This window comes from Myripristis murdjan, chromosome 6 (genome assembly GCF_902150065.1).
Source record: "Myripristis murdjan chromosome 6, fMyrMur1.1, whole genome shotgun sequence".
NCBI lineage: Eukaryota > Metazoa > Chordata > Actinopteri > Holocentriformes > Holocentridae > Myripristis > Myripristis murdjan.
This window is the reverse complement of record NC_043985.1, coordinates 12,007,449-12,021,036: the sequence shown is the minus strand read 5'-3', so window position 1 is coordinate 12,021,036 and position 13,588 is coordinate 12,007,449. Positions and strand designations below refer to the sequence as shown.

The window sequence follows — 13,588 nt, the reverse complement described above, 5'->3', positions numbered from 1 at the left end:
TGGATTTTATCTTATCTGTGACTTTCTTACATGTACAGTGTCACTTTGGAAAAAATAAATCTCTTCTACATTGTTATTTAGAGGTGAATATAATTCCTAGTATACCAATGGAGAGGCATTTTGGGATGCAGAACAACTAGGCAGTCTAAATGGGCACCCATTAAAGAATGTTCAAAGCGAGGTTTACCCAGTAGAAGTGACATTGGCACTAGCACCTATGCATGTGCTTGATAAGCATGTAATTTGTGATAAACTGCAAATAGATTAGTGCAGATTACATTATTTGGGTGGTGCAAGGTCTATTGTTCACATCAAATTACAGGTGTTATCCTTTTTCAGATTGTGCAGTCACCAAGAACAATGTTCATGAATGGCTAATCAATGATCTGCAGTGTGTGCAACATTATTAAACGAAAAGATGTTCTTTGTCTAGTTAAAATCATATGGAAGTAAATACTCCCTGTTATTCTGACATGGCTGCTCGTTGGGTTCAGGACTCAAACCTGAAGAATTTGGCAACAGTAGATGCAAACCTCACGCTCCTGCATGAAAGTCTGCTGCATTACCAAGGAGCTAGAGAACCTGTATGGCTGATTGAGAAGCTTTAAGTAAATGTGTTTCTGCATCCTGCGGCTATGTGCAGCAGGGCTTTCTGAAAAGTTTGTGACAAACAGACAAAAAATCAACTCATTGATAGAGTGAGTGAAAACTAATGGATGTTTTGTTTGCTATGGATTCACACAGCACACTCCAGAAATAAAGTTTTATTGTGTCTGGGATAATTAATGCAATAAAACCTGAGAGAGGAGTCTTTATTATGTGTTCTGGTACAAATATGTCACAACATGTAAGAGGTGCAGCTGTGCTTTACAGGAATTGTAACCATCACTTGATGCTTTGTAGCCATGCTATCAAAAACCTAATGGTCTTCCTACATTTCTTTTGGGGCTTTCCTTTGTCGTGCAAATTACAACATTACAACATTACAAGCAAAACCTCTTTGTCTGTCCACACATGTTCAAGCACATTTGGGATTGAGATCCACAGCCTCAGCATGGCAATGAACTCAGGCGAATTCCACTTTTAGTTGCCAGGAACATATTTGTGCTCACAAGTAGCTGCATCTTGGATCACAATGCGAGTCTTCTCTGCTGCAGCTGGTGAGAAATTTAGTGCTGAGACTCCCACCAAAATATGCGGCATGAGATTTTACTGAAGGTGAATCTTTACTTTTCCCTGAGATAGGAAAACAATCAGTTATTGTGTTCTTGTTCCAGAGCTCATCAGATTTCATACAATATTTCTCTCTAACCAAACGTTGACTGTATCAGTCTCTATTTCTCCACCACCATTTGTCTGATCCCATCAACCCTGAAGAAAGCAATGTAGTTTCTAGTTTAACATTTGTCCAATTCCAAAGTGGAAAACATTAATCTGGTTGACAGAAAGCTTGCTGAAGCTGTAAAATGGATTTTAAATGAGAATACAATGTGGAGATGCAAATACATACAAGGATATTCATATTTTAAACTTCTGATTAACATTCCATCTTCTAAAGTACAGTCTGTCTATGTAAAACTTCAGGGCTTCATTGAGCTGCCCCTCAGTTAATTTTGACAAAATAGCAGTGCCATTACAGTAACGCTTTTTAATGACTTATTTTTCCTTTTCATACACTGACAGGATTGTTTTATATTTGTTTAATGTGGAGAAGGGAAACAAACACTGGGAGCTTGCTCATTTTCCTAATAAATTTATGTGCATTAGAGCATCAGGGAACCATAAAAAACAAGTTCATACTTTCCCCTTAGGCCGGCCTTAAGATAATTACAATCCAATGGTTTCACCTTATGGGCTGTGAATTGCTCTCTCACACACAGCAGATTAGCTATTCTCTGGAGGATTGGCCCGCATTGCTAATATCTGAGCATGCCATGTGTTATCGTTGGTATTTCTCAAAATAATAGATTGAAGTTGGCTCCACTGAACCTGGACTTCTCTACCCTTAGAATGTCATAATGGAATTTTGATCGTACATCATCATCATAAAACATTTTCTAGCTATCTTTCAAACGTTACATGTCCAAATGTGTTGAGCACAAGAGTATTGTAGTGAGTTGGAAGAATATCTTTCAACCAGAGCCCCTTGGAAAAAGTGAAAGGAGAATTTCTCCTTTGGTGGATTGAAAGAGCATCAAAAAAAAAAATTAAAAAAAAAAAAAAAAAAAAGACAAGTAAATCCTGATCTTGATGAGAGCTCTGCATCTCAGCACAACATTGCACCAAAGCTATGCTGTTCTCAACAATGTGTCAAAACACCCAGTTTGTCTTTTCTGTGGTCTCTTACATAAATGGAGGTTTGTCCTGAAGAGAAGTTTTGGAATGCTAGTTAGCATTTTTGGCAGCAGAGTGGCTGGATGCACTGGGGTCATGTGTGGTCAGTTCCCCTATTCCATATCCTTACATTCCCAAGAGGCCCATTCCCATAAACCTATCTGGCATAATATGGTGAATCTGACTGCATAGTTGGCCACAAAACTATGGGCTGTTCTTAGTGCACGCTGATGTCTCCTGTCATCTGCATCTTTTCTGGTTTGGCTGATCATTTGTTTACTTTGGTTCAGCTGCTGTTGTCGGTCTTTCTTTCCTTTCTTACCACTTTTGTTTTTCTCTACTAGTTTCATTTCATTATAAATGTTCATTTTTCAGGTGAGTTTGAAATTTCAAGAAATTGGCTTGATGTTACAAAATGCAAATGTAGATTTGGTGCATGTAAAGTGGGAGAAAAATGTTTCCTCTCCATAAAAAGATTAGGCCAACAAGAAGCAGACATGACTTGAAATGTGTAGTCTGACATTCAACCTATGGAGTGGACCTTAAGGGTGTTATGGTGAGGGTGATGGATGAATGTAGACTTTTAGAACCAAATTTTCCTGTTTTGTATGAAATGTTTCCCTTTTGTGGCAGCACACTAAATGCCATTCAAAAAGAAGGCACTGATTTCCCTTTCAATCTTCATGTGCAAAGGTAAACAGGAGAAAGATCCTGTTGAAGGAGTCATTGAATCATCAGAGGAGGCAATTAGCCATGCTGTAATTTTTTATTATACAGTTTCAGCATAAATTTTAGTTATATTAAATGTAACTCACTAACGGAGAACTGTGCACCAGTGTGAGATTGTTGCCATAGATACCAGCTTTTCAAAGTCTGCAATAATGCAAAATGCAGGGAGTTTTATTGGTGTGCAGTAGGATTAATCATCAGTGTGCACTTGCTTAGTGTGACAGAAGGTAACACATACTTATTTAAATGTAAATGTTCCATACTATACAACATAGCTTGACTCTGGCGACTGCCGAGTCCCAACTTGTGAATACATTTTCTATTTTGAGTGAAGGTTTGATTGGTCCTAGCCTAATGTTAACATTAGCCCTACCCCTGCCCAGAACAACTAGCTAAGCTTTTCGCTTGACAAACAGAAGAAGATGATGTGTCCAGTTCCTGTTATTGTCACATAATCCCATTTGGTGGTGGAGGAATATAATAGTAGCATAATTGGTGTCCACAGCATGTAATCTGTGTTTCAGAGCTCATGCTCATTTTACAAAATTCAATGAGAATATACTGTCACGTTTTGCATACTTAATGCTGTCAATAAATAAAAAAATACACCTTTGAAAAGATGGTTGGATAAGGGGTTTGTATTAGTAGACAAGGCATACGTGCTACAGCTCTGCAGTGCAACTCCTCACTGCTCCATATATGGGAGGAGACTGTGCAGTCAGACAAACCAAAATTCATGGGTCAGATAATTTCCTCTGGTTATTTTAAGCCTCCATAACCGGGGATGACGAAATGACTTTGGCCCCCTAACACTGAGATCTGTGTGAGCCACAGCACATATACACGCCCTTACACACACACACACACACACACCAACACGCATGCTCAGACATACACACACACACATGAACACGCACACACACACACACACACACACACACAGATCCCCACCCTGGATCTCTTTCGTCCCCCTTCCTCTTTCGTCAGCCCCATGTGAAGCAATGCACTCTTTTGTTGGTTCTCCCGTCTGGCTATATTTATCTGGCGCAATCTATTCCAGACTGTCATCTGCCAGATCCTGGGCCTGGTGCTATCCCCCAGCCCCCTTGATTCTGTCTGAACCCAGCCTCTGATGAGGCCGTCTGGCGTCAAATTACTCAGACCACTTCATGGTCCCTCGGCGGTGGTGATGAAGATTTTCAGCAGGATAGGAGCTAGCAGATAAGCCTCCGTGTCAGCATGCTGTGAAAAGTGACCCTCCTAACTGCAGCCTTCTGCTGCCATGTCGTGGAAATGACAGAGAACAAGTAAACTATTTGGAGTAAGGGGAGGTCACATTTAGTACATCAACAAGAAAGCACTTTCATATAAAATAAAAAAATATATATATATATTGCATATCTTGGTGAGGTTTACCTACAGTCAGTTTAGTCATTGTGTCATAACTTTTCATTGTGTATCAGGTTTTAATACTTTGTAACAGTTTTCTCCATAAATTATCTCCTATCACTGAACATACACGTGACCAAAGCTCAAGACTGGAGCTGCTGGAACAAATAAGTTTTTAAACTCAAGAGTTAATTGAACGCACAAAACCATTAGTTTCAAGTCTGATGTCTCATGATCAACCACTGCGGCCTTGTGTTTATGACTCATACACCCTCTGGGCTGGAGGGAGTCCCCACACTAGCAGTAGATTTCTCTATATTTAAGATTGTGAGTCATTTTCATGTGCGAGCTACCACCCTGGCCAGGCTGTATTTATAAATATAGCAAACTTCAGTCTCTGAGGTATAATGTTATATATATCTTAACAAACTTAACAACTGAGCAACTGTGAAATTAACAAGTGTGTATTTCAACATACAACACATGGCTTTTACTTTCATGAGTTGAACCTACTGTTGTGGCTTATGTAGCCTCTTTCAGGATTAGAACTTGCTAAAAAAAACAAAAGGCCCCATGAGTTGGAGATTTGCTGCGAGAACAAATACAAAAAGATGTTTACTTGATAACAGACTACTCCCTCCATTCCTGTTTCCAGGGTGACTTAAGATCTAATAGTGAGCATTCTTTACAACCTGAATAACTGTGGTGCATTCAGCACGCTCACATTCTTTCTCTGCTGCTGTTTCGTCTATATTAGGTTAGGGAGATGGAAGGACATTTTGATTAAAGCCTCCAGGTCTGGCCATGCTACTCACCGACCAATCTAACTCCAGATGTCGGAGTGGAAACCTCAGCCTGTCCTAACACATCTTAGATGAATCAGCCCACCACTGGAAACATTTCCCATGATTCATGCAGCTTTTCCAGTGCCTTGGAGCTAGTAAATCTATGTTACCCATTAGCGTAGTAGAGTCCACGTAGAGTCCACTGATCAGAGCATGTGATTTACACGCAATGTATTATGTGTTCAACAAAGCGCATGTCTCTTGTATCTAATTTAGGCATTAATGTGTATGTTATAATTACTTGCAGTAGATAACAGAGGTTGATAATATTAGCAGTTAATCTTATTCAGGATCAACTAGAAGATGCTGACAGCTGCAGATGGGAGGTTAAGCAATCGTAATTCCATTGTAGCCCTTTTTTGTTCATATTTTGTTCATTCAATTTATCTTTAATGGATAAGAGAAACAATAACAGACAGTGTAGAACGGAATCCTTTTTGTTCAACCAAAAAGTGATAATGCCTATTATCTGTGAGGGAAAAAAAAGCAAAAAAATACCATAGAGACTACTCATATCGAGACATCTGCTCATGCATAATTCCTACTTATTGAAAAATTGGCAGTTCTGTGATGATGAGAAATTTCTCTTGAGTTTTCATTTTGGGCACTAAATTCCCCAACAGCTCTTATCAAATATAAACATGCTGGATACAGTTGCTGCAGTGGGAAAGAGTATCACTCTGCGTTTCTTGGGGACTTAACACAAGCTCTGACCTTAAATGCTCCATTGCAGATCTTGGCCTCTTGCTGTGGCTCTACTGTTATCCTAATGAGCTTGACATTATCAGTGTTGGCCATCATCTATTTATGATGTATTTATTTGCATCTTTATTAGCAAACCTGTTGGTTGCAGTCATTATTTGTTACTATTCTTCTTTTTTTTTTATTGCATTTAGTTTACACCATTTCTCTTGTATTTATCTATATCCTATTCTCTGCTGCTGCAATGACCCAGTTTCCCCACTGGTATCATTACCAAATCTAATCTAATCAGCAAGTCATCCAGATACAATATAACAGCGGTTCCTGATTGTTTTCATCTCCCAGACCCCCAAAAGACATACACTAGGTCAAGGGGCCCAGTTTAATATGAATTGCTCCCACAGACGCCTAATGTGTCTTGTGTTAGGTTAGCAACTGGTAATTGAGGATGAAAATTACATAAGAGTCTAGATTAGAGGGAAGGGACAGTGAGACATATGATCAGAATATATTTTCCAGTAACATCTTCTCTCTGTAGGAATGTCTTGTATACCGGAGGACATCACACCACATTTCGGAAGTGGCTAAAGAACATTTTCCAAAAGATCAGCAGTTTCAATCATTGAGCTTATGGGAAAAGTATAAGTGGGGGAGGAGAATGGCAAACATGCTGAACTTCTTTGATACCCAGTGCTGGAGTTCCCTTGAACAAGGAACACACCCCTTTTCATAGAGCAATGCACCAGAGTAAATGTGTGTACGTGCAGCTATTACCCCAGATCTTGCTGTGGGTGAAACTGTGTCCTTAGAATTACACAAAATTGCATGGTGAAAAGCTAATCATAGATGCAGAAGGACCCACCCAATTTGAAATCTAAACCTGACACTTAAATACAGAAATCCGGGTGTAGACCGTCCATCTGTAAATCTCTTCAAGACCCCCTTGCATCAACTGAAATGTCTGTATCTGATTGACGCTAAAAGGGTTAAAACAACATACCACAAGATGCTCTTTGACCTTCCACCTAAGGACGGAGTCTGGGCTTCTGTTTGTGTACAGAAACTCTTTTGTGTACACACCCAGGGCTAAATGAGGTCTGTGTGTGGGCTGTCTGCCTGCTCTAAGCAGATCAGAGCCCTAAAATATAATCCAAGCACCCTGTCGTTGACAGCCAACAACCTCAAAGAGAGCACTGTGGGAAAGATCATCTGCCAGGGGAGTACAGAGTCCTCACGGTGCTTTTGCATCACATTGAGAATAAACTGAACTACGATCGGTGCTTCTGGGGGCCTTGGGCCCTCTGCAGCAAATGTGACAACTCTGCCAGAGGTGAATTCAACAGGAAGGCAGAATGTGCAACTGGCTCATCTGTAACATTGTCAAGGAAGACTCAAGCTGACAGCTTCATTACACGAGTTTCTCCTGCTAACTGTACACCTAAGCTCTCATTCAGGGAGATAAATGATGTAATGGCCTTCCACACACTGGAGAAGGGACTGTCTAAGGGATACATTTACATTTTGGATTTTTGGCATCAGCTGACGTTCTTATCCACAGAGGCTTACAATGAGTGAGCACTTTGCTGCTTTGTGTTTTGCTCAAGGACGGCTCAACAGGACATATCGCCATCACCGCAATCACCCTTGCGATCTTTCAATTATAGGATCATCACTATAATCACTAAGCAGCCTTCCTGCCCACCCACTTGAATGTAAAAACCTACCTGTCGTAGAAAAATGAGGTTATACCGTAGCAAGGCAAGGGGTGGAGTCGGGGAGCAGCCCATACAACTAACTTTGGATTCTTGAAGTGGTGTGTGCCTCAGGCCAAAACCGAAAAAGTTCATTAATAAACCATGACACATTCAAACTTGCCTTCTCAAAGTGTCAAGAGAGAATGTCAGACAGGCAGAAGGGAACGAGGTTGTATCATATTAGAAACGTTATCAATATTGATTTTCTCCCATGCTCTGCAATTTTATGAGGGCCTCATTTTCATATACCCACAAGCTTGTTACTGAGAAGAATTTGATGTCTTCCACAGAGCGTGACTGAAACATGTACAGCACTAGTCATGTTAAACAGGGGGTCATGCTGCCCAGGATGTTGGCAAAAAAACAAAACAAAACAAAACAAAAAAAAATGCTGTGTTCTCCAGAGAAATCCTGAGAGTTCATTATCTTTAAGTAGAAAAGACATGCTCAGAAAGTAAAATTCGCATGTGAGCATTCGATCTACTCATTACAAAGTCTATCCTTCTTATGGACAATGAGCATATAACAACTCATTTCCTGAGGATGTCTTAGTTTGTGTACACCACATTTATTTTATGGCCTCCTAATCATTCAGTCACAAGAGGTAAATGGATTTCCATAAAGACACTTTGCATTCTGCACTACATTTATAAACACTTTGATTTTCTTGTCTGGATTCACACCAACTGCCACATTTCTGTTCTGTCCAAACATTGCTTTGTTTAAAACCAGAGGTGAGGTGAGGGTCACCTAGCGCGTCTGTTGGACCAGCAGAGCCACCAGAGCACTAATCTCATCAATTTCCTAATGCAAATATTGGACTTATTAATCTTCTGTGCAGACACTTGTAGTCACGCCGTTCGCCCTGCCAACTCTGAAGGAACACATGGAGGCCTTGTATACAGACGCACCACGAAGCCCAGGCAAAATCCATATTTATTTTTTTCTTGTTACCATAGTGACATTATACTCGAGGGGAGATAGTACACTCATATGCAGTCTCTGGATGCAAATCCCCTCTTTAAGCTTTGCAATTCAAAGTGCAAACACATTCAGGAGCAAGTCATCTCTAAAACCCTCACAATTCTGCATAAATCATTAGGCAGTGTTTGTATTAGATATTTTTTTTATAATGTGTGAGCAATTTACAGGCGAGCATCCAGAATTTTAGCATAGCCCGATTCAATATTCGTGATGCACTTATAAGTGACTTTTTTCACTTTATATATTTGTAGTGATTTATATCAGCATCATTTTATTGGTTTTGCTCAAAATCCTTAGTTAATGGAGCAACTGCTTGTGTCTCCTGTTTCGTCTCATCTGATCCATGATATGCAGGAAGAAGGGCGGGAGGGGCGGGAGGCGGCAGACTTGAGCAGGATGGTAGAGATGGCTGCAGACTGTAGAACCCTAGTGGCAGCTAATGCTCACTGCTCAAAAAATGGACTCCCCTGTATTTGCTTTTGAGAAATGGCCTTTACCAAATTTGGGATTCAAGTGAGCACCTATTATGGAAATCTAGCTTGGGTGTTCTAATATAGAAGATTGAATGACAGTAGGGATTATTACTTGGTTTATCAAATGGGAACGTCAAATTGCAGGAGTTTTGTGGAAGTTCACAGGAACTTCTTAAAGTCTACTACATTGTTGAAATCCTTAGACACGTGCACTGCATTTTAGTGCTCCTCTATTTTCTTCAAGAATTCCACATGCAGAGAAAATTATAGAATTGATTCGGTTTGTTTAGTGTCGCATGAGCTACTCCCTTATGCTCACATCATAATAGTTACTGTGGCTGCTGCGTGGGCGGATAAAACAACATAGCATAGCCCTGTGAGAAAGTGGGCATTTTTTTGGTACACTGCACCACTGACGAAAACTCAAGGAAAGACATGCAATGGGGGAAGGCTTCCTGTGCTGTGTTCATTATTTTTTGATACACGGACTCAAAGTCCTTCTACTTTGCTACTGTGCAGGTTCCTCCATGGATAGAAAAGAATATGGTATATGTGAATGCGGTTACACCAGAATGCCAAGTGCTTGCTTAAAGAAAGATAACAATGATTTCAAATACATCCAGGCATCATGGGTCTCATGCAAAGTGCAGCCTCTGACATATGAAGATGTAAATGCTGGGAAGAAATGCAACTTTCAGTAAGCTTTCCAGGTAGTTTGTGGAAGTGTCCCTCGACAGCTTGTGGCAGGCATTATGCTAACCAAAAGAGGGGCCAAAATCTAATCAGTGACTCAGTACATCTGGTCAACATTAGCATTTAGTTCTCCAGGGTCAGTGGGTGAATACTATTCACACTGAGGCAGCGGGGATTGTGCCAGCCAATAATTAGTTGAGGGAAAAATTTACCCAAATACAGTTTCACTTGCTTTATTCCGCCATGATTTTCATCTGGGGGACATACTGGGTGACATTCTACCAATCCAAGATCTGTGCCAAAATGACGTGCCTCTACACCATTTATCCAGTCCTAGTGCAAAAAATCTTCATTTTAACTAAGTCGTTTCATATCATTATCAAAAAAAATGTTTTTCTTAAAAGAAGAGAAAACAAATCTGATAGTGGGATTAGATAATCCCATTTTCCCAATGCAATTTAAACAGTTTCAGTATTTATTGTAGGAAGTATGATTATGTTGGAACCAGGCAGACTAAGGCAGATCAGTACACTAGTATCAAGAAAACAACACTTGATTCAAGAAAACTCAGGAGACAAATATCGTTTGGAAACAAGTGGGATTATCTAATCTCACTGGCAGATTTTACTGCTTGATTTAAGAAAAATGAAATGTCAAAGCCAAATGAAATGACTTGTTAAGATAGATATTTTTTATTTTTTGTTTTTTGCAGTGCAGTGCAGTGCTTACAATGTGACCATGTATGACCAAGCTACAGATACTTGACACATTGCTGGGAAATGCAATTTGACCTAACTCAAAGAAGTGACGCCATTACCTCAGAGGGTCACCATCATACAACTAAATTCATTGATGGAGGTGTTGCAGTCATGCCAATCACCAGTGCTTATTTATAAATGATCAAACAGAAGATGAGAATAATGTTTTCACACTCCTGGTGAACAGATCGCAATGAAGTCAAAATGACTCCCGCTCTCCAGCTGAGCTTTGATTCCGCGCCACTGAAACAAAGCGGCACTCCTCTGTTTTAGATCAAGAGATATTCTTTCTTTTTAGCTGCCAATGAGACACTCATCGAGGTTTGCCCAGACTTAATTGGACTGGAATTTCCAGAGAGAGTCTGAAGATCTGACAGCTGGTGGAGCACAATGGGCTCAACATCTGCTCCAAGTCCATGGGCGATCCTGCCAACTTTCCCTGTGTACAGGTTTGTGCTGAGGGGGTATTTAGAAAGATGTTCAAAGACATAAACTCGACCCACTCACACACACGTCCCATACTAGAATCAGGTCAGAGGCCAGATCCTTCTTCATCCAAACACAGTACTTCCAGCAAACACATTCACACTCAAGAGGAATAAGAATTGCTTTGCTGCATCATATTCAGAAAGGTACTCCTGCGGCTGATTGAGGCCACTGAGGCACTATGGGACCATTGTAAGGAAACTGCCCTTCGTGCCTCCCTCCACGCACACACATCCTCTCGGTCACATACACACTTGCACACTGCCCCTCAAGCTCTCTCTCTCTTTCTCATTCATACCCTCAGTACACCCTCTTTCCTTCTCTACCTTTCATCTTTCCTCTCTAGGTGTATGAGGAGCAGCTCTACCTGTTTCCACTGAAGGAGCCATTCAGTGCCGCTGGCAGAGGGACCTCAGCCTACCTCCTCACCACAGTGGGTTTCAACTTCACTGCATCAACATGCTTTCAATGCAATCATTCTCAAGGTAAATACACTCACACACACAGATGGACACAAACTAAGAAAAAAATCTGTAAAGAACAGACACCAACAGTTGTCTTGGACCTTGGACTGGACTCAGACTCCTGGCACATCATTGCCCTGATGTATTCAGTTTCAAATAGGGTTTTCATTGCTAAGCAATGAATGCCATAAGGATTCTGAGAATATGCAGTGAGCAACATAAAATGGAAGAAGAAATCTGCTCTCTTCTAAAAAGAAATTGCTCTTTGCCAGAAAAAAAATCAATTCGGGTCAAGAGTTGACTTATAGAGTTTGCAGTCTACTTTTTGGCTTAAAGGTGAAGGAGGGATTTTAAGTTTAGGTTTGAGGCGTTAACTCATCAGAGCTTAGTCGCATGCATTGTGGGATACCGCAGAAAGGGACAGCAGTGATATGATCTCCCCTCTCTGACAGAGAGGAACAGAAAGGGGGTGGGGTGGGGGAGGTTGATGGGGGGGGGGGGGATACACTGGCAGCTGGCAGACAGATTTGGAGTAGTACTTACCTCCATGGCTGTGGCTGGGGAGGCAGAGCAGGGTCAGGAAGGCACCGGCCAGGACCAAATGCAGGGCTCTCATGTTCTACTGCTGCAAGTTAAGTCCTCCACTCTTCACGTTAAAGACACTCCATTCAGAAGGGACTGAATGACTTCTTTCCAGTTTTGGGACCTGAGCTGTACTCCAAAGGAACCTCCTCTATGTTGAAGGGGCAGGGCTGGGGAGGGAGCCTGAGAGGGACGCCCCCCGCCTCCCCCACCCAACCGCCCTTGCACCCCACCCCTCCAAAAAAAAAAAAAAAAAAAAAAGGGAACGGAAAATCCAGCCTTGCCTCTCCCTCCAACCCCTGCACTTACGCACTTAAAAGCGCAAATCCTCTGATCACATATTCTGTGCACACGTGTGCAAACACACACAAACACTCAAGCACAAATATGCATTTGCTTTACAAGTACTTAAGTACACCCATGTACATCATATGCTTGTGCACACACACACACACACATACACACACACACACACACACACACACACACACACACACACACACACACACACACAGACTCACAATCTCCAGCCATGTCTGGCCCAGTGGGTGGGAAAAGTTTACAAACTCTCCACTATACCACAATCTCTCTCTCTCTCTCTCTCTCTCTCTCTCTCTCTCTCTCTCTCTGTCTCTCTCTCTGTCTCTCTCTCTCTCCCTCCCTTCGTCCCTCTCTCTCTCTCTCTCTCTCTCTGTCCCTTCGTCCCTCTCTCTCTCTCTCCCTCCCTCCCTTCGTCCCTTTCTCTCTCTCTCTCTCTCTCTCTCTGTCTGGCCACTCCTGGAACTGAAGGGCTCCTTTTGTCTCACTCAGTAATTGGAGTGGCCTTAGGAGACCGGAGGCTGCCTTCTGCAAGGATAAACCTTTTACTTTTAATTAAAGACAAATCAGGTTGCCCAACTCTCTTGGTGCTTTATCTTCCTAGCCTTTCCCTTGATCAATGTCTCGTTCTTTATGTTTTTGTTCAACAAACCTGCTCCCGAAGCTAATTAAGCTCACACTTTGTGAGGAGTAGAGGTGTGTTGTGTTGGATACACAAATCCTTTTTGCTTTCACTGTCTCTCCACTATTGATAGGGCAGACACAACTGAAAAGTTTCACTGCAAGTTTATCTTATGCGCTGAGAGAGAGAGAGAGAGAGAGAGAGAGAGAGAGAGAGAGAGAGAGAGAGAAAGAGAGAGAGACTTTCACTAATAGTGGAAGGTGCTGTCACTGATTGTTCTGTGGTTGAATTTTTCTTTTTTAATGAACATGCATGTCTTCCCCAAAAGGATTACTGTTTTCTGGTTGGATGCTAAAATTAAACCTGAAGTTCACTCTTAAAGCCTGTATGCTCCATTTCAGCTGTCTCACAATTAGATGGTTGGCAAATTATTCTCCATACCTTCTGACAGCTGG

General features: G+C 41.4%; 1 protein-coding gene across 1 annotated transcript in view; it reads right to left on the bottom strand.

Moving 5' to 3' along the window:
* The window catches only part of cspg4 (chondroitin sulfate proteoglycan 4), a 73,046-nt gene extending 60,758 nt beyond the window's left edge, over positions 1-12,288 (bottom strand). The window contains exon 1 of the mRNA XM_030054492.1: positions 12,155-12,288. Within this exon, the coding sequence (XP_029910352.1) occupies positions 12,155-12,227 (73 nt within the window). The 5' untranslated portion in view covers positions 12,228-12,288. The remainder of the gene's footprint in view (positions 1-12,154) is intronic.
* Between the last annotated feature and the right edge of the window lie 1,300 nt (positions 12,289-13,588).